The sequence below is a fragment of the Natrix helvetica genome, assembly GCF_964273705.1.
Source record: "Natrix helvetica genome assembly, chromosome: 1".
NCBI lineage: Eukaryota > Metazoa > Chordata > Lepidosauria > Squamata > Natricidae > Natrix > Natrix helvetica.
This window is the reverse complement of record NC_138548.1, coordinates 343,405,257-343,432,015: the sequence shown is the minus strand read 5'-3', so window position 1 is coordinate 343,432,015 and position 26,759 is coordinate 343,405,257. Positions and strand designations below refer to the sequence as shown.

Genomic DNA, 26,759 nt, shown 5'->3' with positions numbered 1-26,759 from the left:
GTAGGAAGGCGGGGGGAGCAGGGGGGGAAAAGCCTCATGGCTCCTCAAAAGCACGGCGGAGGAGGAGGGGGCAGGGGTAACGTGGCGCTGACCTCAGGTGCAAATGTGGTGGTGCTGTTGGAGGAGGAGGAGGTAGCAGCAGTTATTCTGGTGGCAGCTCGTCGGCATCTTCAGCAGCAGCCCTGCCCACGATGAAGAAACCAAAGATGGAGCAGATCCACGCTGCAACATGACTGGTGGAGGAATTCTGGGAGTTGAAGTCCACAAGTCTTAAAGCTGTCAGGTTTGAAGACCTCTGCGTTTTTTTTCTAAAGGGTTAGGGGTGCAAGAGTCTTGTAACTTGACAGCTTTAAGACTTGCATGCTTCAATGCCAGAGTTCCTGAGCCAACATGACTGGAGGAGGAATACTGGGAGTTGAAGTCCACAAGTCTTAAAGCTGTCAGGTTTGAAGACCCCTGGGTTTTTTTTCTAAAGGGTTAGGGGTGCAAGGGTCTTGTAACTTGACAGCTTTAAGACTTGCGTGCTTCAAATGCCAGAGTTTCTGAGCCAACAATTTGGTTGCTAAGCAGGAGCGTTGTTAAGTGATACTGATATTATATAACACTTTTAATTAAGCGGGTACCTTGAAGAAACATAACTTTGAGTTTCAAATAATACTGATTTCGTTGTTGTCTTAGGTGACATCTGTGAAAAAAATTCAGGTGCTCAGGCATGAAAATGTGCTGCTCAAACACTATACTTTTCTGCTCACATTGAAAAAAAATTAGAGGGAACATTGATACCCCCCCCCCACATTTCCAGCCTGTGGAGACGAAATTCCTTGTTCAATCTGCAGCTCATTCTTCAAGTACTTCTCCAGGCGGCACCATCTTGTTTTTTGCCTCTGCAGATGCGCAGAACAATTTTTATTGCATTGCACATGCGCACGCAGCACGCCCACGAACGAACCGGCAGTAGTGCCTGCTGGAACGCACTCCTCTATCTATTGTGTGCTCGTGTATTGTTGCAGTTGAAGCTGAAGTAGTCATTGACAGGTAGGACATTGTAGCAAATAATTTTGTGCACTACATTCAGGTCAGATTGAAGGCGGTGTAGTTCTAAGTTGTCTAAGCCCAACATTTCATTACCGTTCTGACTATCACGCCTTAAAATTGGTAGCATAGAGCTAGAAAGTAGTTGTGTTCAAAATCAATTAGTATCAATACATAGTCAGTTTGAACGTAGTGCTGGAGGAGTGTCAGAGTAGCCAAATAGCCACTTGGCAAGAAATAAATTGAATAGAATGATGTTTTGAATTTTGTAATCTTTGCAGAAATCTAGGAATCAGGATTTTCCCACAAATCAACTTTCAAATATTATACACTAAATGGCACATCATGGGACCTAGCCAATCAGAAATCGTCCAAGTGCTGTAGCAGCATGAGACTGAGCCTATCAGAAAAACTCCAGATATAACAGAATAATAGAATGGGAAGGGACCTTGGAGGTCTTCCAGTCCAACCCCCAGCTAAAGCAGGAAACCCTATAACATTTCAAGGCAAATGGTTGTCCAAATGCTTTTTAAAAACCTCCAATGTTGGAGCACTTACAATTTTTGAAGGCAAGCTGTTCCACAGATTAATTATTCTGTCAGGAAATTTCTCTTTAGTTCTAAGTTGGTTCTCTTCTTGATTAGTTTCCACCCATTGTTTCTTGTCCTGCCTCTGGGTGCTTTGGAGAATATATTGACCCCCTCTTCTTTGTGGCAGCTCTTTAGATATTGGAACACTGCTATAGTATCACCCCTAGTCTTTATTTTCATTAAACTAGACATATCCAATTCCTGGTCCTATAGCATCTGGATGGATTTTGTTTCTGTAACTCAATTATTAAGAAATATTGTGGCTGAAGACAAAGGGAAAGACTTTGGAAGCACACTTTTTTCTTAGTACCTTTTCTATCTGCCAGTAAAAACCCGAAAAGATGACAGAGGACTTGTCCACAAATGAAGATACACTGTATCTTGGGAAGCACTAACATCTATCTGAGCACCATTTTCAGGTCAGATTACCGTAATTTCTTTTTAAGTATTATAGCAGCTACTTGAAAGGATTATCTTTTAAAAAAACTAAACAAGTAAGAATCTGAATAGGAGTCCACCAAGAAAATCCTTGGTTAGTGGACTAAATTGGAAAGCAAAAACCCTTCCAGTTGTAACCCCTTTCCAGGAGTGAAATTCAGAAAGTTTTGATAGGTTCTGGAGAAATACTAGCAGAAATTTTGAGTAGTTTGGAGAACTGGCAAATACCACCTCTGGCTAGCCCCAGAGGTGAAGTGGGAATGGAGATTTTGCAGTATCCTTCCCCTGCCACGCCCCAAGCCACGGCCACATAACCGGTATTTAAAAAATTGAATTTCACCACTGCCCCTTTCACATTGCTGCCAAGAAAAGAAGATGTTAAGGTTGAAGAGGGTGTATTTGTTATGAGATCCTTTGTGTGACCAGAGAAGTGGAAGGAATGACTATGCGTCCATTGTTGCTTATTTTATTGCAGTTTAGATGTAGTGCAGGAGACCTCAGGAAGTCTGGTTAGAAATTGGTTCAATGACACATACAAAAGAATGGGACAAATGAACAGAGCAAAGGCAATAAATCCAGAATAAGAAAAGCCAGGAAAATGCCACCCTCATACATATTCCATTTTTGTATGTGTTTTATCCAGTTATTTTCTCACTGCTGTTCTTGGCTGCCTTGGGAAGCTGTGCAGATGACGGAGGCCCCCTAGGAGAATGCTTCCGAGAAGCTGATTATGAAGAATTTCTAGAGATCGCCAGAAATGGTTTGAAACCGACATCAAATCCAAAACATGTTGTGGTTGTAGGTGCAGGGATGGCCGGACTTAGTGCAGCCTACGTACTTGCAGAGGCTGGACATAAGGTAAACCATTGAAGAATTACTTTAGAATGATGCCTCTTACTCCCAACTCTTAGGTAATCCAGAAGGATAACATGATGGCACCAAAAGCCAATGAAAGGTTTACTAGGATTATGAGAGCTGCATTCTCCCCTCCCAGAAATTATATTGTAGAGCAATCCAGTCTGTTTCTATTGCAATCCTGAGCCTAGACCTCGGCTGAAAGGGATATAAATCATCCCTCTAGGATCCTATATAACTAATATCTGCCTCCTTTTCAACAATCTTCCTCACAATGGGAAGGTGATAGTGGAAAAGTCATCACATGTAGCCAAGTCAAGAGAATTGTTTTAGGAGAGAGCAAATGGACCACCTCATTTAAAGACAATGACATAATAACGTCCCAAAATAAATCATTGACTACCTCCTAAATCCAACCACCTATACCCACCTGGCTGCTTAGCCAGGAACGACATGGATCCAGAGAGAAATGGAAGAACTTATGCTACAGAGAACTCAGTTCATTTCCTTGGGGTCCACAAGCTCAAATGTATCACAGATCATAACGCAAAAAGCTGCCTTCCCTTGATCTTTTCCAAATAGCATCCAGGAATAAAACCAAGCAACTATCTGCAAAAATCCATGCAAACTCTTATGTGCCATTGCAGGTGCCCTGTTGTAACCACATTTTTGTAAAAGGGGGTTAGGTCACTCTGAATGGGTTATCAATCAGAAAATTCCAGATGCAGTAAGCACAAAGAAGTATTATTGAGTTGCTATTCTTAGTGGCAGTGACTCAAGTGTTCAATAACACTTTTATGCTATTTATGCTCTAAGTGTCTTCAGTCAGAGTGGTATTCAGCCGGTTCTGACCAGTTCTGGTGAACCAGTAGCGGAAATTTTGAGTGGGCAAATACCACCTCTGGCTGGCCCCACCCCCATCTATTCTCTGTCTCCCAAGTCCCAGCTGGCTGGGTCTTCTTTTGTTGCCCTGCACAGGAGAACGGAGCTGGAAAGCAGGTTAGTGGGGTGGGGAGGAAATGGGGATTTTGCAGTAACCTTCCCCCAGGAGTGGAGAGGGAATGGGGATCTGCAGTATTCTTCCCCTGCCACACCCACCAAGCCATGCCCACCAAGCCAAACCCACAGAATCGGTAGTAAAAAAATTTGAATCCTACCACTGTAGTTGCTTCATTCCTGTAGGAACCTGGAAAATGAAAGAATTGCTTGGCCTAAGAAACTGGAGAGAGACTGTGAAGGGGCAATCTTATCCTTTGCCCTCCCATCTCTAGGAATTCACAAGGTGCAAGACCCAGCTGTCCAACTGATTGTCAGGAAATGACAATCCCAAAAAATCCTCTGGAAACCCAGCAGGCTCATTAGACACTGAGGTGGACACAGACCATTCAAATAGGACATCCTACTTAGCAGAGATCCAGGATAATACATTTTGCCCAGAAAGTGATCTGATCGCATAGAGCAGGGGTGTCCAAACTTGGGAACCAGCAGTGGAAATCATGATTGGCCCACCTGCCCTGGCTCTATGCCATCCCATTTAGGAACTTTTTAAAGCCAAAGCGCATGCACGGAAGGCTAAGCGCATGCGCACATGCTCATATTTGAGAACCGGTAGGAAGGAAGGTAAGTGAATACTACCTCTGGAAGAGGTGCCAATAGCCGTACAATACTGACATCTCAAAACCAAATCAGTCATGCTATGAAGAAATAGTCTCCCCAAAATAAGTCACAGCAGCCGAGCAGAGAAGTTATAATAAGAACATTGTCAAAATGATGCAATGGCTTTCCTATTTGCCTCCAGGTGACAGTTCTTGAAGCTAGTGAACGTGTAGGAGGACGAGTGACCACTTATCGAAATGAAATAGAAGGCTGGTATGCCAATCTGGGACCTATGCGCATCCCTGAGAGACACAGGTGAGGGGTGAGATGATCGTGTTTACTTATCTCTTCTCCTTGCCTACTAAGAAGCCTGGAGGGTCGTGGAGGTATGTCCCGAAACGTCATTGCTATTTAAACTCCGGGAACGCCAGTCAGCATTAAACTCCAGATATTTGTAAGGGTGGTTCAGTAGACATTTAAAACTTGACAACAGAGCCTACAGCAATTTATACCGAGTGAACAGGATGAGCGTGATGAAGCATGGAATGGAGTATTGCTGCTGGAGCTTTCACAGGGTTGGTTAAGCTAATTTCCTTTAGAATTAAGAGGACAAATTAGGTGGAAACATCTAGCTTGGGTTTCAAAAAGCTAAGCACGCCTAACCTGATACTGCTTAGTACTTGGATGGGAGACTACTAGGAAATCCTAAGACTGTAGGCTCCAGTGAGGAGTCAAAAAAAGCATCCTAGAAACTAGGGTAAATAAAAGGTTCTACATTTAGGCAACAAAAATGGAATGCACAGATACAGTATAGGTGATACCTTGCTCAGTAATAGTAACTGTGAAAGGGATCTTGGAGTCCTAGTGGACAACCATTTAAATATGAGCCAGCAGTGTGCAGCAGCTGCCAAAAAAGCCAACACTGCATCAGGCTGCATCAACAGAGGGATAGAATCAAGATCACATGAAGTGTTAATACCACTTTATAATGCCTTGGTAAGGCCACACTTGGAATACTGCATTCAGTTCTGGTCGCCACGATGTAAAAAAGATGTGGAGACTCTGGAAAGAGTGCAGAGAAGAGCAACAAAGATGATTAGGGGACTGGAGACTAAAACATATGAAGAACGGTTGCAGGAACTAGGTATGTCTAGCTTAAGAGAAAGAAGGACTAGGGGAGACATGATAGCATTGTTCCAATATCTCAGGGGTTGCCACAAAGAAGAGGGAGTCAAGCTATTCTCCAAGGCACCTGAGGGTAGAACAAGAAGCAATGGGTGGAAACTAATCAAGGAGAGAAGCAACTTAGAACTGAGGAGAAATTTCCTGACAGTTAGAACAATTAATCAGTGGAACAGCTTGCCTCCAGAAGTTGTGAATGCCCCAACACTGGAAGTCTTTAAGAAGATGTTGGTTAGCTATTTGTCTGAAACGGTATAGGGTTTCCTGCCTAGGCAGGGGGTTGGACTAGAAGACCTCCAAGGTCCCTTCCAACTCTACTATTGTATTGTATTGTATTGTATTGTATTGTATTGTATTGTATTGTATTGTATTGTATTGTATTGTATTAATTGGGAATAAATCAAGTTTAATTTGGATTGGAATCATTCCGTTTGATCTTATCTTTCTTCCAAGTTATCTAGTCATCTGAGAAAAATAAGCCCAAATGATTTTGGCAAAACAAATGACTTGTGAGAGTTTATCAAGCAATTTGAGAGTTGTTGCTGTTTTTCTGTGCTGTTTTTCTCCCCTCTTCTCAATTGGTAGCTCTTTCTTTTTTTTACGGAGGGAAAAAGCTGTGTTGAAACTGGAAATTCTGGCTAAATGTGTGCAGTTTTTGTTTCTATACGTAAAGCAAAGTGAAAGCGAGATAGTGACACTCCAGAAATGATGGCAGAATAATTATTTTACCTTCACATTTGCACCATAATTCTCTTGATAATCAGATACAATGCTTTTCAGTTCGATCTTCTGCACAGAACTATACATCATTCTATATTTTTTCCCCTTTCACTGTTTTTCCTTTCCTCTCCCCAGGATTATCCATGAATATATCAGAAAGTTTGGTCTCAAGTTGAATGAATTTTTTCAGGAAAATGAGAATGCCTGGTATTTTATTAAAAACATCAGGAAGAGAGTATGGGAAGTCCAGGAAGACCCCAGCGTCTTGAAATATCCCGTGAAGCCCTCAGAAGAAGGCAAATCTGCTTCACAGCTATATCGAGAATCCCTCAAAAAGGTTCAGATAAGTCGTAAAATTTATCTTTAATCGGGAAATTTATGCTACGGCTTGTTTCAAGCAGTGATTTATAGAGACAAAAGGTACCAAAAGCATTCTCCAAAACTAGTTTCTCTATTATCCAGAGTTGTCCTCAGGCAGGGGTGGTATTTACTTATCTTCCCTACTAGTTCGCAAACGTGAGTGTGCCCTCATGCGCGCCATCTCTGCACATGCGCTAAGCCTTCCATGCATGCACTTTTGGCTAAAAATGGCCTAAACGGGATGCCGTAGAGCCGGGGTGGGTTCGGGCGAACTGGTAGAATACCACCTCTGTCCTCAGGGTATGGTCAAAAAAGCCCAGATGAAGGCCATAATGGGGTGATTGAGATTCTGCCTGTCTTTTAATGTGCAGGGCGGGTTCGCATCTTGACCAAACAATAGCTGTTGGAATCTTGATTGTTTTCCTGCAGGTGCTTTGTTACCAGGTTGGGTAACCTGATCACCGCAAGGGGAGAGTGGAGTTTTGGCTGATAATAGATGGTAGTTAACCCCAGGCAAATTTTTTAAAAAGTACGTAGGTAGATGGAGGGAAAGAAAGGGAGAGAAAGAGAGAGAAATACAGTAGGTAGGTAGGTAGGGAGGGAGGGAGGGAGGGAGGGAGGGAGGGAGAGAGAGAGAGAGAGAGAGAGAGAGAGAGAGAGAGAGAGAGAGAGAGAGAAGTTAGGTAATTAGGTAGGAAGGTAGATAAAGGAATAGAGAGAGAGAGAGAAATAGAGAAATAGAGAAATACAGTAGGTAGGTAGGGAGAGTGTGTGTGTGTGTAGGTAGGTAGGTAGGTAGAGGGATAGAGAGAGAGAGAAATACAGTAGATAGGTAGAGGGATAGAGAGAGAAATAGAGAGAGAGAGAAATGCAGTAGATAGGTAGGGAGAGAGAGAGTAGGTAGGTAGAGGGGGCAATACACTGCCTTGAACCGTACAAAAATAAAGGTGGTATATAAATAGAATAATAAATAAAATGACTACTAATAAAATAATAATAAATGGGTTCTTATTTTTTTTAAATGCTACACTTGCTAGGATGCATGTATCAATCCTGCATTCTTTTAATAAATCTTGCTCAGGGAAGCTCTGAAAGGTCCTTGCTTAGAAACAAACCATTTTATTTCAGAGTAATCCCTAAAACCAGCTTTCGAATGTGGGACTAAGAAAAATGGCATTCAGAAGCTAAGGCCTTAGCACCTGGGATTTCTACACCTCTTAAGGTTGTAAAAGTTGGGAAACTCTGATCTAGCTCCATGCATCTGATGGATTTATGCCTTTTAATAAAATGTTAGTCTGAAATGATGGTATCAGACTCCACCTGATTTTCAACATTAGCCTTGGGTGTCTCTTGAAAATACAACCTCACCTACCCTTTGAAGGCTTAAATACACCCCAGCAATATTTAATTGCCATTGGAAGCAACTAAAACGGCAACTCCTAGACCAGTGATGGCTAACCTTTTTGTTGTTGGGCGCCAAAAATGGGAGGTATGCACGCACAACTCCCCCACACACTCCCTCTCCCATGTGCTGCATTGCTTGCCTCCAAACTGAACTTGATATTTCCTCTGGGGGGGCGGGAGAGGCCGTTTTCACTCTCCCCAGGCTTCAGAAAAGCCTCCGGAGCCTGGGGAGTGCAAAAAGTAAGTCCAACGGGCCTACTAGAAGTTTGGAACGGAGCTTTCCTGAATCCTGGTGAGAGTGAAAATTGCCTCCGGAAGCTGGAAACGGATCGTTTCTGAACTTCCGGTTAGCACATTAAGCCCATTTTTCACCCTCCCCAGGCTCCAGAGGCTTTCCTGAAGCCTGGGAAGAGTGAAAACGGCCTCCCCTGGCCCTCCAGAAGGCCGAAAATTAGCTGGCCGGTACATGCATGCATGCTGGAGCTGACAGCTCGCCTGCCGGCAGATATGGCTCCATGTGCCATCTGTGGGCCGCATGCCATAGGTTCGCCATCACAGTCCTAGACTCATCTCCCTTTTCTGATCAGAATATTCCTGTAACTGCTGGCCATACCAATCTCCAAGACTCACAGAGAAAGATTAGGGGGTCGGCCAGTCAACGGGATCGCATCCTCCCACATACATCCCTGCGGCCAATTCGCTCACACAGGGAGGGACTTCTCCTGGTGCCGTCCACTAGGCAATGCCAACGGGCGGCACCAAGGAGTAGGGCCTTCTCTGTGATGGGCCCAACCCTCTGGAATGACCTCCCCCCCCCCGACATTAGAACTACTACTGACCTCCGCTCCTTCCGGCAAAAATTGAAGACTCACCTGTTCCGATTAGCAGGCCTGGCATAATTACAACTGTCCCTCCTGGCAAATGTATTATCAACTGGTTATTTTAGGGGTTTTTTAATTTATTGTGTCTATTTTAGGGGTTTAAAAACTTATATTTATATAGCTTTGTACAGTTCTTTTAATTGCATTTTAACCTCCTCCATGCCAACTGTACATATTTAATTTTTATTGTATTTTGTTATATTCTGAGTGGACTGTACACCGCCCCGAGTCCCTTTTGGGAGAGGGGGCGGTCTAGAAGCATCAAATATAAAATATAAACGCCAATACAATCTGCTATTTATAGACTCAGCAAATTAAAAGATGATGGGACATGGATAAAGTTATTCAATCAGACATGAGTAGTATTTGCACAGCTCTCAACCAACTTGCTAGATTAACCCACTTTTTGAATGGGTTTCAATTTGATACATTGAAAAAAAAAAGAAATTATCTTAAAGAGTCCATCCTTAAGGGTTAGTATTCCTGCGTTGTCCTTGTGCCATGGGTCCTCTAGTAGTTCATCTTCCAGCTTTTGGGTCATCCCACCCCTCCGTGGCCCTCCTTCGGGTGGCCTGGCCCCAGGTCAGCACTTGTGATGCCGTTTGAGGAGGGGGTATCAGTGTGAGAACCACCTCTTCCCGTTTGCTGTGGTATATGTGGTTTCCGCGACAGAGCATCGGCTAGAAGGTTCGCAACAGAACATCGGCTAAAGGGATGTACTTTAGTTCGAAATTGAATCACTTGAAGACCTGCGCCCACCTGACCTGTTTTGGGGAGAGTTTGCCATGTGTCTTTAGTGCCTCTAAGTTGTTGTGATTGGTCCATACTTCAAAGGGCACAGGACCACCCTCGAGGGCATATCTCCAGGTCAGCAGGGCCCATCAAATTGCATAAGCTTCCTTCTCCTTCTCATATTACATAAATATGGAAAGAATGGAATAAGTTTGGATTTCCCACCTGTATGAATTGGCTTATGTGCTGTAACTGTCATAAATGTGCACTGGTTGCCAAATGCCCAAATCATGGCCATGGGACTGCAAGGATGCTGTGGCCAGAGTAAGGACCTATTGCAAACCTTCTTTTTCAGCATTTTAGTGACCATTCAAACTTTCACCGTAAATTTGAATGGTCACTAAACAGTGAAATTGTTAACTAAGGACTACCTATAATAGCTATGTGGGAATCTTTGGTGTTTTCTAAGCTTGGTTGTTTGCTTGCATCATTACCTAACTAGTAATATCATCAGTGCTAATGAGCGTGTGGTTTGCTCCCTGTTTATATAGTGTACTGTGTACTGTCAGTGTTGGCGAAACTGTGGTTTTCTCCTTCATTAGATTATTTTTTTTCTGCTTGATTATTTGTCTGGTGTGAACACCTGCTTATCTGGGTGTTGGTTGCTGGAGACGATATGTTCTGGTATTTTTTATTTCCTTTTCAGCTTTATTATTTGAATTGCGTGTAAATGTGATTTACAAGTCTATGTATCTATTGATGGCTGATTTGTAGAATGCCAATCTTCCAAGAATTCCCTAGCATTTTTGGATTTAGTTTAGTCTAGGATGCTCATAGTTTCCTAGTTGAAAATATGACTGATCAGTCTATGTGTTGTGAGGTTAAGGAGTTTTTGTTGTGTCTTCTGACTGCTAGTTGGTATTCATGCATGTTCTCTGCTAGTCTCCTGACTGTATATCCTACACATTGGTGATAAAGGTCCTTCCAATGTAAGTTGTAGATGATGCCTGTTTTTTATTCTTAGATTACTGGATCTTTTGCTTTATTTAAGATTTATTTTGGAGGGCCTTAGTTGGCTTGTGTGTTGTGGCAATGTTATGTGATTGTAAAAGTCTGTTGGTTGTTTCCAAGATATTATTGGTGTATGATAGCATTATCCTTTTCCTATGTTAGGTTAGATTGTTACTGTAATAATGGATCACTTGTTTAGTATTGGTTGTTTTTCAATAGACTTGTGTTTCTAATTTGCCATCATTTCCTGTGCTGTTGAGGATATCTAGGAAGGGTAGCATGTTGTTGGTTTTTCTCCCTGTGTGAATTTTATTCCTTGAAAAATGCTGCTGATTGTTTCATGTGCATTCTCTACTTGTCCTTTTTTTTTATTATGACAAAGCCGTTCTCTTCATATTGGATCCATACTTTTGGCTGTATATGTGGGAGGGCCATAGTTTCATTATAATGCTATAGTTTTATTACACCACACTGACTTTAATCATTTTTCCCATTTATTATAAACCTAGTTCTAATCTGCAAAGTATAATGATCCATCAATATGGGTTCTGCATTTGTTCTTTTTAGGTACGGTATGTGTTTTTTTTTTCTTTTGTTTGATGTAATACATTTTTAACTAAATACTTCCTTTCTCCTATGTCTCCTTTTTCCTTTCCAAATCATTTTCAGGTTATAGAAGAATTGAAAAGGACTAACTGCAGCTACATACTAAATAAATATGACACCTACTCGACAAAGGTATTTGGATTGTGCCTGAAACCCATGTCTCCAAACAGTACAGTTTGAGGGTGGGGGATTTAGGGGAGGGAGCAATCTTTAAGGTGTATTATCATGTTCCTTTTACAGTATTATTAGAATATGAGACAAATTACTTACTGAGCCTGAGAGTTTCAAATATCAAACGGATTGCGATCCAAAGAGCAAGATGGCAGTCAATAACAATGATGTCATTTCAAGATCTGCCTGTTTTTATGGGGTTTTCATTTTGGACGTACATCACACCTGCAGTAAAACCCAGGTTGGAGGGGGCTCTTTGTCATGCAGGATTGATGGCAAGTGATTGTGCCTCCCCTAAAGCCATGCAATGGCCTTCTTCAAAAGTATCCAAACCTAAGTTATACACAGTCAGAGATAATGCCTGTTTGATCTGTTTGAAGTTAGTTCTTGAAGTAGTGAGTGAGAACTTGACACTCCCCAAATCAACCTGAATACTAATTGAACTGATTACAACATGCTTGCCATAAAGCATCACTGTTGACGACAAATGTAATAAAGCACAACCCAAAAATGTCATGGCAAGCCGTTTCGGCACCGAGTGTCAAAAAGGTTGCATGGAAACATCCTGCGTGCACACACGCACTTGTCAGGGCTGCAACTCTGAAAATGCTGACCTTCTGGGTTCTAATGCACATGTGCACCCGACAATCAACTGGCTGGCACGCATGCGCACACCCCTTTTTGGCACTGCCACGCATGAAGGAATCGCACTCCAGAAAAGACAAATTTCTGGGTTCTGGCGTGCATGTGCACCCGACAATCAGCTGGCCGGCATGCATGCACACACCGGTTTTCGGCAGTGCCATGCATACAAAGAACAGCTGATCACAGTGCATGCATGTGCACCAGAAATCCAGAAGACAAATAGGCAAGGCCATACATGCCAGGCGACACGGCTTCGCTGTCACTTTGAGCATGCCATAGGTTCGCCATCACGGTCTTAGGACATACATTAATTACAGTACATGTTTAACTTTTCTGTGCCCATGCTGGCTTAACTCTAAACAAGCCTTCTGTCTGGACTGAGACACTTGGACAACAGTTTGTAAAGGATTTGGTCTAATGGAGAGGTTGGCCATGTTATATTTAATGAATGAGATGGAATATAACTAGTTTAAACAGCACGCTATCACTGAACCAGTGACGTGCGGTGAGGGTTATGGCTGGGGAGGCTGGTGACGTCATCAGGAAGGCGGGGAATGGGACCACGTGTGCAGCACACGTGGTCCCATTCTCCGCCTTCCTGAGTGAACATTAAGGGGACCGCGGAGTGCACTGATCCACGTAGCATTGCTTCCTCCACCTGTGCCAGTCCCTTCCCCCCCCCCACTCCTTCAAGGTCTCCCTCTCCCACCAACCCAAAGCCCGATCCCCAGCTCCCTCGGGCAAGGCTTGAGAGGGGTGAATGGGAAAGCAACGAAAGGGGCTGCGCTTTCACCCCGCTCAAGCCTTGCCGCCTGCAGGCACCGCCCGCCCTCGCTGCCCCTTTTGTTGCTTTCCCACCCGCCTCTAAGGCGTGCCAAAGCCTCCTTCGTCCCCCCCAGCGCGCGCCCTTTTTATTTCCCGTGACCCCCCCCATTTCAGGAAAGCTTTCCCCATTGCCTGCGGGGTGAGGGGGGCGGCTCCTCTCCCCCCACTCCCTCCGTCCCTGCCTCTCTCCTCAGCCCCAAAGCTCCGTCCGCGTGACTCACTTCCAAGGCGGTGGCTGGAGAGGCGCGCAAGAACGGCGAGCGGTTTCCCACCAAAGCGGCGTTCTGCGCGCAAGAAGGTGCTGCCGGAGGACAAAGGGACGCAAACACACATCTACCCATCTATCTTTTCCAGCCTCCTAGTGCTCTTTTCCACCGATCGCGCATGTTGTGCACCAAGAAGGAAAAGTCTGCGGCGAAGCCCTTGTCGCCCCGACCTCTTGTTTGCACTTCCCCCCCTTTTTCTTCGCTCCATCCCGCTCCGGCTCTGGAAGGGCCAGCGAGGTTGGCTCCAGCCAAGATCGAGAGGGAGGAGAGGAGGGGGTAGCTGCGGGCTACCTTCCGGCCAAATGCGCACGAAAAGCGTGCGCGATCGGTGGAAAAGAGCGCTAGGTAGATGTGTGTTTGCGTCCCTCTCTCCTCAGCCCCAAAGCTCCGTCGGCGCGACTCACTTCCAAGGCGGTGGCTGGAGAGGCGCGCAAGAACGGCGAGCGGTTTCCCACCAAAGCGGTGTTCTGCGCACAAGAAGGCGCTGCCGGAGGACAAAGGCACGCAAACACGCATCTACCCATCTATCTTTTCCAGCTACCTAGCGCTCTTTTCCACTGATCGCGCACATTGTGCGCGCAAGAAAGAAAAGTTCATGGCGAAGCCCTTGTCGCCCCGAGCTCTTGTTTGCACTTCCCCCCCCCTTTTTCTTCGCTCCATCCCTCTCCGGCTCTGGAAGGGCCAGCGAGGTTGGCTCCAGCCAAGATCGAGAGGGAGGAGAGGAGGGGGTAGCTGCGGGCTACCTTCCGGCCAAATGCGCACGAAAAGCGTGTGCGATCGGTGGAAAAGAGCGCGAGGTAGATGCGTGTTTGCGTCCCTCTCTCCTCAGCCCCAAAGCTCCGTCGGCGCGACTCACTTCCAAGGCGGTGGCTGGAGAGGAGCGCAAGAACGGCGAGCGGTTTCCCACCAAAGCGGCGTTGTGCGCGCAAGAAGGCGCTGCCGGAGGACAAAGGCACGCAAACACGCATCTACCCAGCTGTCTTTTCCAGCTACCTAGCGCTCTTTTCCACCGATCGCGCATGCTTTTCGTGCGCATTTGGCTGGAAGGTAGCCCACAGCTACCCCCTCCTCTCCTCCCTCTTGATCTCGGCTGGAGCCAACCTCGCCGGCCCTTCCAGAGCCGGAGCGGGATGGAGCGAAGAAAAAGGGGGGGAAGTGCAAACAAGAGCTTGGGGCGACAAGGGCTTCGCCGCGGACTTTTCCTTCTTGCGTGCACAACGTGCGCGATTGGTGGAAAAGAGCGCTAGGTAGCTGGAAAAGACAGCTGGGTAGATGCGTGTTTGCATGCCTTTGTCCTCTGGCAGCGCCTTCTTGTGCGCAGAACGCCGCTTTGGTGGGAAACCGCTCGCCGTTCTTGCGCGCCTCTCCAGCCACCGCCTTGGAAGTGAGTCGCGCAGACAGAGCTTTGGGGCTGAGGAGAGAGGGACGCAAACACGCATCTACCTAGCGCTCTTTTCCACCGATCGCGCACGCTTTTCGTGCGCATTTGGCCAGAAGGTAGCCCGCAGCTACCCCCTCCTCTCCTCCCTCTCGATCTCGGCTGGAGCCAACCTCGCTGGCCCTTCCAGAGCCGGAGCGGGATGGAGCGAAGAAAAAGGGGCGGAAGTGCAAACAAGAGCTCGGGGCGACAAGGGCTTCGCCGCGGACTTTTCCTTCTTGCGCGCACAACGTGCGCGATCGGTGGAAAAGAGCGCTAGGTAGCTGGAAAAGACAGCTGGGTAGATGCGTGTTTGCATGCCTTTGTCCTCCGGCAGCGCCTTCTTGTGCGCAGAATGCCACTTTGGTGGGAAACCGCTCACCGTTCTTGCGCGCCTCTCCAGCCACCGCCTTGGAAGTGAGTCGCGCAGACAGAGCTTTGGGGCTGAGGAGAGAGGGACGCAAACACGCATCTACCTAGCGCTCTTTTCCACCGATCGCGCACGCTTTTCGTGCGCATTTGGCCGGAAGGTAGCCCGCAGCTACCCCCTCCTCTCCTCCCTCTCGATCTCGGCTGGAGCCAACCTCGCTGGCCCTTCCAGAGCCGGAGCGGGATGGAGCAAAGAAAAAGGGGCGGAAGTGCAAACAAGAGCTCGGGGCGACAAGGGCTTCGCCGCGGACTTTTCCTTCTTGCGCGCACAACGTGAGCGATCGGTGGAAAAGAGCGCTAGGAGGCTGGAAAAGACAGCTGGGTAGATGCGTGTTTGCGTGCCTTCGTCATCCGGAAGCGCCGACAACATTTCTGCCTCTGCAGCTCCCGGGTGCAGCCGGACAAATGTATATAATATTATAATATTATATATATATATAGTAAATAATATTATATACTATTATTTCATGAAGAGAGGTGAGGCCCTGCCTCCCCTGCCTCCCCTGACCGCACGTCACTGCACTGAACAATCCCAAATTCTGGGTCAGAATTGCCAATACTTTCTTTTTTGTGGGTAGATCTTAATAGACGTATACACTTTTATAAGTGTATCATTAAATTGAATGTATACATGCAAATTTAAAGCACTGAAATGCTGGCATATACATGGATGCACAACAACAAATTTTAAAATATAGACTACCTTCCTAGTATAACCCAGCTTGAGATTTCCCCAGGCATTGGTCATATAATCTCAAGCTTGATCCACCTTATTGAACATAATGTAAAGATAGTCCTCAACTTAAAACACTTTGTTTAGTGACCATTTGAAGTTACAACGGCAGTGGAAAAATATATGACTGTTTTTCATACTTATGACCACAGCATCTCTGTGGTTATGTGATCAAAATTCAGACACATGCCAACTGGCTCCTATTTATGATGGTTACAGTTTCCCAGGGTGATGTAAATCACCTTTTGTGAACTTCTAACAATGAAAGTCAATGGGGAAACCAGATTCATTAAACAACTGCAGTGATTCACTTAACAACTGTGACAAGAAAGGTCGTAAAATGGGGGGAAACCCACTTAACAATTGACTTGCTTAACAACAGAAATTTTGGGTTCGATTGTGGTCGTCAGTCGATGATTATCCGTAAATTGCTTTCAACAAAATGGAAGTTAGTTAAGAGACAGATTATTTCTCTGGAGGTCAGTTAAGTGGAACAATAACAGATTGATTCTGCTTTGTGCTTAAACCCCTAAATCAACATTTCCTCAGAACTAGAAGAGTTTGTCCTATTTGCAGCCCACCAGTTTCAAGCTCCTTGCTCTGAAATCAAGTTTTTGAACAGACGAATTTAAGGATTTCTCTCCCCAAACAGGAGTATCTAATTAAAGAAGGAAATCTGAGCCGCGGAGCTGTAGATATGATTGGAGACTTACTGAATGAAGATTCTGGCTATTACATATCTTTTATTGAGAGCCTAAAAAGTGATGATATCTTCTCTAACACAAAAAGGTAAGCAAACCTGTATCATTTGGATTAGATGACTTCCTCATCATTGTCCCAATTTAAAGATGAAATTCTTGTTTATCCATTGAAGGATCCATGGGAATCTGGAAGGAACTGGAGATAAAAAATCTGTGGGAGGACAGGCACATAGTCATAGTCAAATCCTCCCTATATTGGTGTGGGAATGTACACAAACCACAAGCTGACAACTGAAACCAAAGCTAACATACTATTGCAGTTGCAAGAAATGGCAATTATCAGTAATGCTAAAATTATCAGTAGATATTAATTTTTATATCAATTTTATATCAACCCTGATATGGTATTACTAGATCAGTGGTAGGATTCAAAGATTTTTTACTACCGTTTATATGGGCATGGCTTGGTGGGCGTGGCTTGGTGGGCGTGGCAGGGGAAGGATACTGCAAAATCCCCCTTTCCTCCCGATCAGCTGGGACTCGGGAGGCAGAGAATAGATGGGGGCGGGGCCAGCCAGAGGTGGTATTTACTGGTTCTCCGAACTACCCAAAATTTCCACTACCGGTTCTCCAGAACTGGTCAGAACCTGTTGAATACCACCTCTGCACTAGATATTGTAACATTGTAATCCACCCAGAGACACCTCGTGTTGAAATGGGTGGCAAACAAGTTTGATAAGCAAAAATGATAAATAATAGATAGCAAAGTCAAAGAATAAGAATAAAGCATATTCTTTGCTTTCTATCAAATCTGCTGCCAACTTCTTTCCAGAACTCTTTTCGTTTCATTGTCCTGTGACTAAATGGCTTTTTATTCAGTAATACCATTATCCAATTTTAGCAGACCAGGTTTTGACTTCCTCTTTCCCATTTTGGTCTTGCAGGTTTGATGAAATTGTTGGTGGATTTGATCAGTTGCCTATATCCATGTATCAAGCCATTGCCAACATGGTGTACTTAAATGCCCAAGTAATCAAGATACAACAGAATGCTGAGAAAGTCAGAGTGGAATATCAAAGCCCAGCAAAGACCTTGTCAGGTGTGACCGCTGATTATGTCATTGTGTGCTCCACGTCAAGGGCCACCCGTCGCATCTATTTTGAACCACCCCTTCCACCAAAGAAAGCACACGCTTTGCGGTCTATCCACTACAGAAGTGGTACCAAGATCTTCCTCACTTGCACTAAGAAGTTTTGGGAGGCTGATGGTATTCGCGGTGGGAAGTCCACAACTGATCTTCCATCCCGATTCATCTACTACCCTAATCATAACTTTACTAGTGGCGTTGGGGTTATTTTCTCCTATGTCATTGCTGATGATGCCAATTTCTTTCAAGCTCTTGATATCAAGAGCATTGCTGATATTGTCATTAATGACCTTTCATGCATCCATCAGCTGCCCAAGGAAGAGATCCAGGCCCTCTGTTACCCCTCAGTGGTTAAAAAATGGAGCCTGGATAAGTATGCTATGGGTTCTATAACCTCCTTCACTCCTTACCAGTTTCAAGATTATAGTGAGCCACTCACTACACCTGTAGGTAGAATCTACTTTGCAGGGGAGCACATTAGCAAAGCTCACGGTTGGTTAGACAGCACAATTAAGTCAGCGCTGACAGCAGCAAGAGATGTGAATCGTGCGTCTGAGAAGCCATCAAGAATCCACCTGATCCATGACAATCAATTTTAAGAAGGGGGTCAACAAAAGGAGAATTATAAACAGAGAACCACAGCCACTTTTCCCCATTCCAGGTGTTTCAGACTAACATTTCCAGAATACCAACAGGGAATTCTAGGAGCTGTAGTCCCAGGAGTTTGGAGCCAGAAGGAATTGGGGGGAAGTAAGCTGATTTGGCCTAACTAAATTATCGAGTTATATCTAATAGCATTTTAGAGGTAACAAAAATAAACCACAGAATGGAAAGGATTACCGTATTTATTCGAGTATAACGCACAAAATTTTGTACCAAAAAAAGGAATCAAAGTGTGGGTGCGCGTTATAAACGAGGGCTGGGGTGGGGTGGCAGTGGCGGCTGGTCCATTGAGGGCGCAATTTACCAATTGTAAATTTCTGGACTGCAGCCTCGATCCCGGCCTCAGGCGGCGCCGCGCCGTGCTCAATAGTCGCAACTCAGCTGCCTGCCGCCTTTCCCCTCCTTTGTCTCCCAGCCGGGGCGGCCCGCCGTTGAGTTGCGACTATTGCCGCCGCTGCTGCCGCCGTTCACAGGACCCGCCTCTCACCCTCTTCCTCCAGTCGGTTGTTGAACACGTGCGGCCATGACTATTGCCGCCGCTGCTGCCGCCATTCACAGGACCCGCCTCTCACCCTCTTCCTCCTGCCGACTGGAGGATGCCTTTTCAGATGCCTTTAGAGCTTGCTCTCTTGTTGAAATAGAATTCAGCAGGTTGAAGAAGATGGTTCTTGTATACACACACTATATCCATGATGGAGGATAGAGGAATGTTGTCGATGGCATTAGAAGTGGCAGTGGTTTTTTTGTCAATTACAATGCTTGGTGTGAAACAAAATTTTATACCGATTTTTAATCGAAAATTAGGGGGTGCGCGTTATACACGTGTGCGCGTTATACTCGAATAAATACGGTACTAACATGCCACTCCTCCAATTTGGAAAGGAAGTCCTCTCAGGAAAATCTATATATACTGTTAAAACACTCGCTTCTGTAACCTTTAACTGGGCAAAACAGTGGGCAAGAATTTTTGAACCAAAATACCTAATGGGCTAAGTTACAAAATGCATCCAAAATCCAGAACCCATGATTCTCCCGGAACTAAAACTTGCCAAATTTTACGAAACATTTTATGTCATTTGTCTGAAGTGGTATAGAGTTTCTTGCTTGAGCAGAAGGTTAGATTAGAAGACCTCCAAAGCTCCTTCCAACTCTATTATTCTGACAAAAAAAAACACCATAAAAATGGCTTATGTTATATAATACAAGATACCGTAAAACATTTCCTGTGCTGATGTTTTACTGTGCTATATAGTTCACCATGCACTATTTTCAACGCAGATGTGTCTGTGAATGTGTCCCAACTTTTCAGTGAAGGTAGTATATTAGCTCTGCCATTGTTCAAGTGATTGAGGAATCTAGTAAAGAACTGTCTCTAAAGGGATGACCAACAAGTCATGGGTTGTCCAAAGAAAGGATCCTTCTGTTGTCCTTTCCAAAAAGGAATGGAAAAGAAGTGGGCAGTTGTTGTTCAAGAGGTTTTCTGAGTTTATGCTACTACTTCATTTTAAAAGATCTCATATGTATGACCATATTTCTTTGGTACGTCAAGCATCTACTGGTCCTAAGCTTTGATCCGATATTTCCTGCAGCTATCAAAAATTGCCGGTGCTACAGTGTCACTGATGGGGAAGAAAACACATTATGTCATCACGCAGGCCCCTAGACAACCTTAATTTGTAATTTCTCCAGTTTGCAACCCTTCTCTGACTAGAGTTCTGGAAAACCAGGAATACAGAAAATGATAATAAAAGCATACATTATAATTTTCCCTGCCTCTTTAATGTGTTTGTTTGTTTGTTTGTGCTTTAGCTTGGGGCTAGAGATGGAGAAATCCCCTGGACTCTAAACTGGCTAAACCAGTTTAAATTAATCTGGTTTTAAATTAAAATTAAAAATTATTTTTTAAAATTAAAAGCACTTTAACAAAAATGCAACATACTTTGCATTTAGAACTGCTAATTGTTAGAAATTTTGTATAAAAGTACCACATAGAGCAAAGAGTACAGTCAACATGTGCCTTACTGCTCAACTATATAACTGTAACAGGAAACAGAAAACTCTCCTTAGACCAAGAAAGCATAGAGTATAGATCCAAATCTGTAAACACCAGCTGTCATCTACTGGCTAAATACTATTCTAACAATGAGTTCCAACCAGAGGTTTTTTATTAATTCAATTTATAGGTGGGTTCCTGCCAGCGCTAACCTCTTCTATAGAAGAGGTTCCACAAATCTACTGTGCCGTTTAGAACCGGTTCCAGCTCCCTCCCCCTGCCCGTCCGCACCACGCTTGCGCCGCCCGCTGCTCACTGATTGGCTGGCTCACCAATCGCCCTGCATGCCTCTAAGAGTCCTATCTAAACCTTAAAGACTTAAAGCTGTCAAGTTTGAACATCCCTGAGGTTTTTTTTTCTAAAGGGTTAGGGGTGCAAGGGTCTTGTAACTTGACAGCTTTAAGACTTGCACACTTCAATGCCAGAGTTCCGGCGCCAACATGACTGGAGGAGGAATTCTGGGAGTTGAAGTCCACAAGTCTTAAAGCTGTCAAGTTGAACATCCCTGGGGGTTTTTTCTAAAGGGTTAGGGGTGCAAGGGTCTTGTAACTTGACAGCTTTAAGACTTGCGTGCTTCAAATGCCAGAGTTTCTGAGCCAACATTTTGGTTGCTAAGCAAGAGCGTTGTTAAGTGAGTTTCACCACATTTTACAAGTTGGCCACGCCCACCCAGTCACATGGCTGGCAAGCCACTCCCACTCAGTCACATGGCTGGCAAGCCACTCACACAAAGGCCACACCTACAGAAGAGGTTCTAAAAAAATTTGAAACCCACCACTGGTTCCAACACTAATAAATAGTCTATGGGTGGGAAGAAATCTTAAATGAATGAAGACTACACCCTTAAAGAGATAAAGTTATATGGCTAATACTGCATGTTGTCAACTTTCACAATCCAATTGTGCAGACCAAGTGTCAGAATTCCCAGGAGTAGACAGAAACGAACAGCTAAAATAGGAGAAGCTACTGTCTCCTTGTAGTTTCTCCAAATAATCATGTATCTTTTGTTACCTTTCAACTATGTTACCTTTTCTGATGAGCATTTTTTGAACCACCTGGCGTGCTACTGTAATTGTGAGGATTTCTAATAAAGTTATTGCCTGCATTAGAATGGCTACTTTTGTGTCTTTAATAGAAATTCTATATGAGGAATGGGAAAGAACTATTCACAAGGCAGTTCCTTTGCTTTGGAGGAGCTCTTTGTGTTTCTGTCGGTTAATTCTACAAAATTATTTCTCAATTGTTCATATACTAATATGAACAACTTGTATTTATATGCCAAATTGTATTTATATGCCAGTAAAGACAATTGTTGCAGTTATCATCGTGATTCAATGGTCCTTATCTGCCACTATAAGGACCACAGAATCATGATGGTGACTGGAACAATTGTTTTTATTGGCACATAAAGTTTAGTATATCTAAAAGCACAAAAGTAGCCACTCTGGCCGTACAAAAATTCTAATGCAGAGTGCAGGTGAATGGTACCCTATACAAGTAGTCCTCAACTTACGGCCACAATTAAGTTCAAAAGGTCTGTTGTTACGTGAGTTTTGCCCCATTTTGTTATCTTTCTTGCCACAGTTGTTAAGTGAATTAGGGCAGTTGTTAGTAACCTGGTTGTTAAGTGAATCTGGCTTCCCCAGTGATTTTGCTTGTGAGAAGGTCGCAAAAAGTGATCACATGACTTTGGGACACAGCAATCATCATAAATATGAACCAGTTGGTAAACATCTTAATTTTGATCACATGATCATGGGCATGCTGGAACTGTGAAAAACAGCTGTAAGTCCCATTTTTCAGTGCTGTTGTAACTTTGAACAGTCACTAAGCGAACTGTTGTAAGTTGAGAATTACCTGCATTAGCAGTTTTTGGTTCTTCATATTAATAAAAAGTCAGTTCTCCCTCAAGTCAATCTCAACTCCTGATGACTATATGGATAGCTCATGTAATTTTTTTGGCAGCTTTATGGGAAGAAGTTTACCCCTTTTTTCCTGGGATTTTTCAGTAGTCTCCCATCGAAACACTCATCAAGTCCCACCTTTCCTAGCCTGCCTGAGATGAGCCAAGATTGGTTAGGGGCTGCTGTATGTCATTTGACAGCACCATGATACATAATTTATTGCCTGGACACCAGCTGCTCCATTTTAAAAACTTCCCCTATGTTCTACTGTCTTTGAATGACTTGAGATCAACACATGGTAAAAAAGAAGTGGACAAACTTTGGGCATCTAATAGCGATCATTCATTATTTTATTTGCTACAATTGCCAATTTGCAATCCATTAAAGGTTGTGATTGGTATCTATAACGTCCTACATGGCATAGGATCTGGCCATTTAGAACAATTTAGAACATAGGACCTGGCCAGTTAGAACAATTAATCAGTGGAACAGCTTGCCTCCAGAAGTTGTGAATGCCCCAACACTGGAAGTCTTTAAGAAGATGTTGGATAGCCATTTGCCTGAAACGGTATAGGGTTTCCTGCCTAGGCAGGGGGTTGGACTAGAAGGCCTCCAAGGTCCCTTCCAACTCTACTATTGTATTATTGTATTATTTGAGAGACCACCAGTCTCCCATAGTATTGATCTGATAGCGTTGGCAACTTGGCATACTCCGAGTTCTTTCAATTAAACAATGCCATCTATCAGGACTATAGCAGAACCTGCTCTCTGGAATAATGCGATCTGGATAGGCCCCACCACTTTCAGTTTTGGGAGAGCACTGAAGACTTGGCTCTACCCCCAGGCCTTTGGCAAGCATGATTGATGCTCGCTTTTCCTGTTTTCCTTTGCTCCATATTTGCTATCTCTGCCACTTTTGTTCTTTTGTTGTGGCTTTGAATTGTTTTCTTGTTTAAAGTGTCTTTAGCAGTTTGTAAACTGGTCAGAGTCACTGAGAGGCAGTATATAAATTTATTAGGGTTCATTGCATAGTCAGCTAGATATTTAGACTATGTTTGGAATTTTTACTCCTTCCCGAAGATCGGGGATAGGCAGTTGGTTCATGATGTTAAAGGTATGATTGCAAGATGTAAGCTGTTCCAAGTAAAGCTGCCTTTTGCAATTGACTGGTGATGAGTTTGGTCAATGCTGATGGTGTTCAAGTGGTGCTTCAGAAGTTTTAGGATTGCACCCAAGGCACCCATTACTATTACCTTTGCTTTCTTTTACCACAATTGTTCTAATTCTGCTTGCAGGTTTCTGAATTTTATTATCTTCTCCAGTTTTTTCTCTTCTGTTCTGCTGTCTCTAAGTACTACAACAACCACTATCCAGACTTTTTTCTTTCTTTCTTATCGACAGTTGTTATCTGTTTTGGGGTATTGTAAGGCAGATGCTTGTCTGTTTGAATCCTAAAGTTCCAGAGCACTTTAGCTTTTTCAGTTTTTATACCGCTACACGCTCGGAACGGTCCCACCAGTTCTTGCTCGCAGGCAAATGGTATTTCTTGCAGATATTTCAATGTACCATTTTATTACGGTCTTATATTAATTTCCTGCATTCTTTTATTTGTGCAACTTTAGTATACCTAATGTTCTTGTCTCCTATTTTCCCCAAGATAACAAGTACCCTGTAAGATGGCGGTGGAGAGAGAGAGGGGGGGGGAGGGAGGGAGGGAGCGGGAGAGAGAGAGAGAGAGGGAGGGAGAGAGAGAGAGAGAAACCAGTGGCCCATATATGCACCGTTGTTGCTGCTTTGTCATGCTGTTATTTGTAGTCAGTTTGTGCGATATATAAAGACTGATATACACATATACATACACACACACATTATGAATTGAAGGATGATTCTCAAAATCTAATACATACTTCTGAAATGCTTATAGGTAAAAAAAAGCTGAAGTTTTAACAATTTGATCCTTTTTTCATGCTTATATTGGAGCAGAAAAACTAGAACTACTGAGCAAGGGGAATTACTGTTATTTGTATACTCTTGTAAGATCACCTGCTACAGGAAAAATGCAATGCATTGTATGCAAACCTGGCCATAGTTTTATCTGGCTTTTTAAAAAAGATATTAAGTAGCTATTAAGTGGTCTTGTTTTGGTGTTGGATTCTTTACCTTGATGCCTTGTTTTGTGTGGTGAGTTCTGGCAGGAAGGAGTGATAGAAATTGTAAGAAATAAATTATTCTGAGTAAAGAAAATATAATCTATTAAGTAACCCATGGGTATAAAATGTATACATTTAACAAATGAACTCTTCAGAAATCTGTTGAAGTTATAATTGCTACTTGAAGAGAAAATTGAAAAGTAACTCTTACGTTTCTGAAAACAGCACTTCGAAGAATTACTCCATTTTATAAAATGTAGATTCGCCCTCAGGGTCCCTATTTCATAAAAATATACCTTTAGGCTTTTTCCAAAATGTGTTCCCTGACCGGGAATCGAACCCGGGCCGCGGCGGTGAGAGCGCCGAATCCTAACCACTAGACCACCAGGGAAGTTGAGCAATGTGCTTCTTAAAAGTCTTATCAGGCAATATTGCCATTTTTAAAAAACCTGCTTTTTAATAGTTTCCTCTTTTATAGCAACGTTCCTCTAAAATTCACTATCTTCAAAATCAGCTCTTTTATACTATAAGTACGTAACAAAATAAATCTCTAACCAGCTTAACTACTAACACTGTATCTTTCGTTCTGGGAATATCACTTTAACCTACAAATTAATGGAAAGAAACGATCCAGATTCCAGGGGATACTTGCTTATTTTTTCAGAGGCGGCTATATCCATTCCCGAACAGATCGACTGAGGGGGGAAATGGTCTGGAAAGACATGGGACGTATAGGGAGGGCGCTTATCTTTGAGGAAAAAGCCAAATTCCAAATAAGTTTCGAAAGTAAATGTTTTTGGAACTCCCATTTCTGAAGATTACACGTTGAAAGTATTGTAAGACTTTCATTTGTGATTCCCGTTTCATACCTCTCCTATTCTCATTTCCTTTTTTTTTTTTTTGCCTCAATATGAGAACGCCAAAGAGGTTGCCAAACAGACTAGCTGAATGTGCCCATTAGGAGTCGAGGACCACTTGAAACAGGCTTTTATTTTTAATTAAGTGTCAAGTCGTCTTGCTCCTATTTATGATCAATCATAAATAGTCATCTTTATCTTTTGGCATGAAGTAGAGATTTCCAGTAATTAAGGATGAAAAACAAACAAAGACAATGAATTAAAGCTGCTAAAAGCCCGGTTTATTTGGAAGACATGAATAAAGCCACTCAAATCCTGTTGACAAGAAAAGCAATACTACATTTTTTTCCCTTTCTCTGTTGGAAGCCCCCTCACGAACATCTTCCACATCTGTTTTGTCCAGAGCAGTGGTCTCTCTGCTCAGCTGATTCCATTCAACAAAGGGGAGAATTTGATGGCATCACCATAAATGGTGGTGTCTATGTTGTCTATGAAGATGATTGAAGATGGGCATCATAAGACAGGGATGGGTTACAGGTTTCAGTGGATTCCCTAAGGCAGCAAAATATTTTAAAGTCTCTAGGATATTTTTTAAGATCTTTGGTCTTCTCCCTTTAGCTCCCTGCGGGAGAAGGGAGGATGCTTCTCTAAGCACATTCAGTGCTGGTGGACTCGGCCGAGTGCTTGGCCAATTCCTTTGTCATGGCTTCCTTCAAGGCAGCTTGCACATCTGTGCCGCTGATGTTGGTCAGCTCGTTCTTCTGGCTCAAATTCTCCACCTCTGTGGCCACATGGTCATAGACATCGGTCAGCAAGGTCTTCATTAGGCTCCTGGCCTTGGCCTCCATCCTGACCTTGGGCATCTGCCGAAGGACCTTAGCGGCAAAGAGCCTTGGGGAGCAGATCCTCTCTGGACCATTGTCCACTGACTTGGGGGCAGAGGACTGCTTGACCCGACGCTTAGGACGAGTCTGGTGCTTCTTCTGTTTCCTAGGCTGCAGTTTCTTCTGCTTCCGCTTAGCTAGTTGGCGCTTCTTTTGGATTTTCTTTCTCCTTGCATCTCTGACTTTCCTTTTGCCTTGCTGTTTGGCAGCCATTGTTCTTTTCTCTTGAAGCCTCTGCCTGAAATGTCACCAGGCTTTTGCCAGACAAAGTCCCTTATAGACAATAACATGCAAATGAGAGATCTGTATGGAGTGTGCTGATTGGATAGCCTTACCATCATCGTATCCATGGAGGCATTGTTACAGAGGACAGGATTGTGATCTAATTTTTGTAATCTTCAAGAAATGAAGTTTAACTCTGCCACCATTTCCTGGTTCAAGGATTTCCTGACCATATTTAAATTTTTGCAATGAAAATTCATTTTTACCATCTTCACTGTGTACCCT

At 43.7% G+C, this 26,759-nt stretch overlaps 2 protein-coding genes across 2 annotated transcripts in view; one reads left to right on the top strand and one right to left on the bottom strand.

Annotated features, from left to right (window-relative positions):
• LOC309400657 (L-amino-acid oxidase) overlaps positions 1–18,340 on the top strand; it is a gene marked incomplete at its 3' end in the record, with an annotated part of 31,323 nt that extends 12,983 nt beyond the window's left edge. Inside the window, exons 2-7 of the mRNA XM_081969233.1 lie at positions 2,704–2,918; positions 4,714–4,826; positions 6,549–6,750; positions 11,471–11,539; positions 16,546–16,682; positions 17,539–18,340. Of these exons, the coding sequence (XP_081825359.1) occupies positions 2,704–2,918; positions 4,714–4,826; positions 6,549–6,750; positions 11,471–11,539; positions 16,546–16,682; positions 17,539–18,340 (1,538 nt within the window). The remainder of the gene's footprint in view (positions 1–2,703; positions 2,919–4,713; positions 4,827–6,548; positions 6,751–11,470; positions 11,540–16,545; positions 16,683–17,538) is intronic.
• A 7,675-nt stretch (positions 18,341–26,015) lies between these two features.
• On the bottom strand, positions 26,016–26,465 carry LOC309391377 (histone H2B-like; the record flags this gene model as incomplete). Its single annotated transcript, XM_081951752.1, has 1 exon — positions 26,016–26,465. The coding sequence occupies one exon, from the start codon at positions 26,463–26,465 to the stop codon at positions 26,016–26,018; it is 450 nt and encodes a 149-aa protein (XP_081807878.1).
• Between the last annotated feature and the right edge of the window lie 294 nt (positions 26,466–26,759).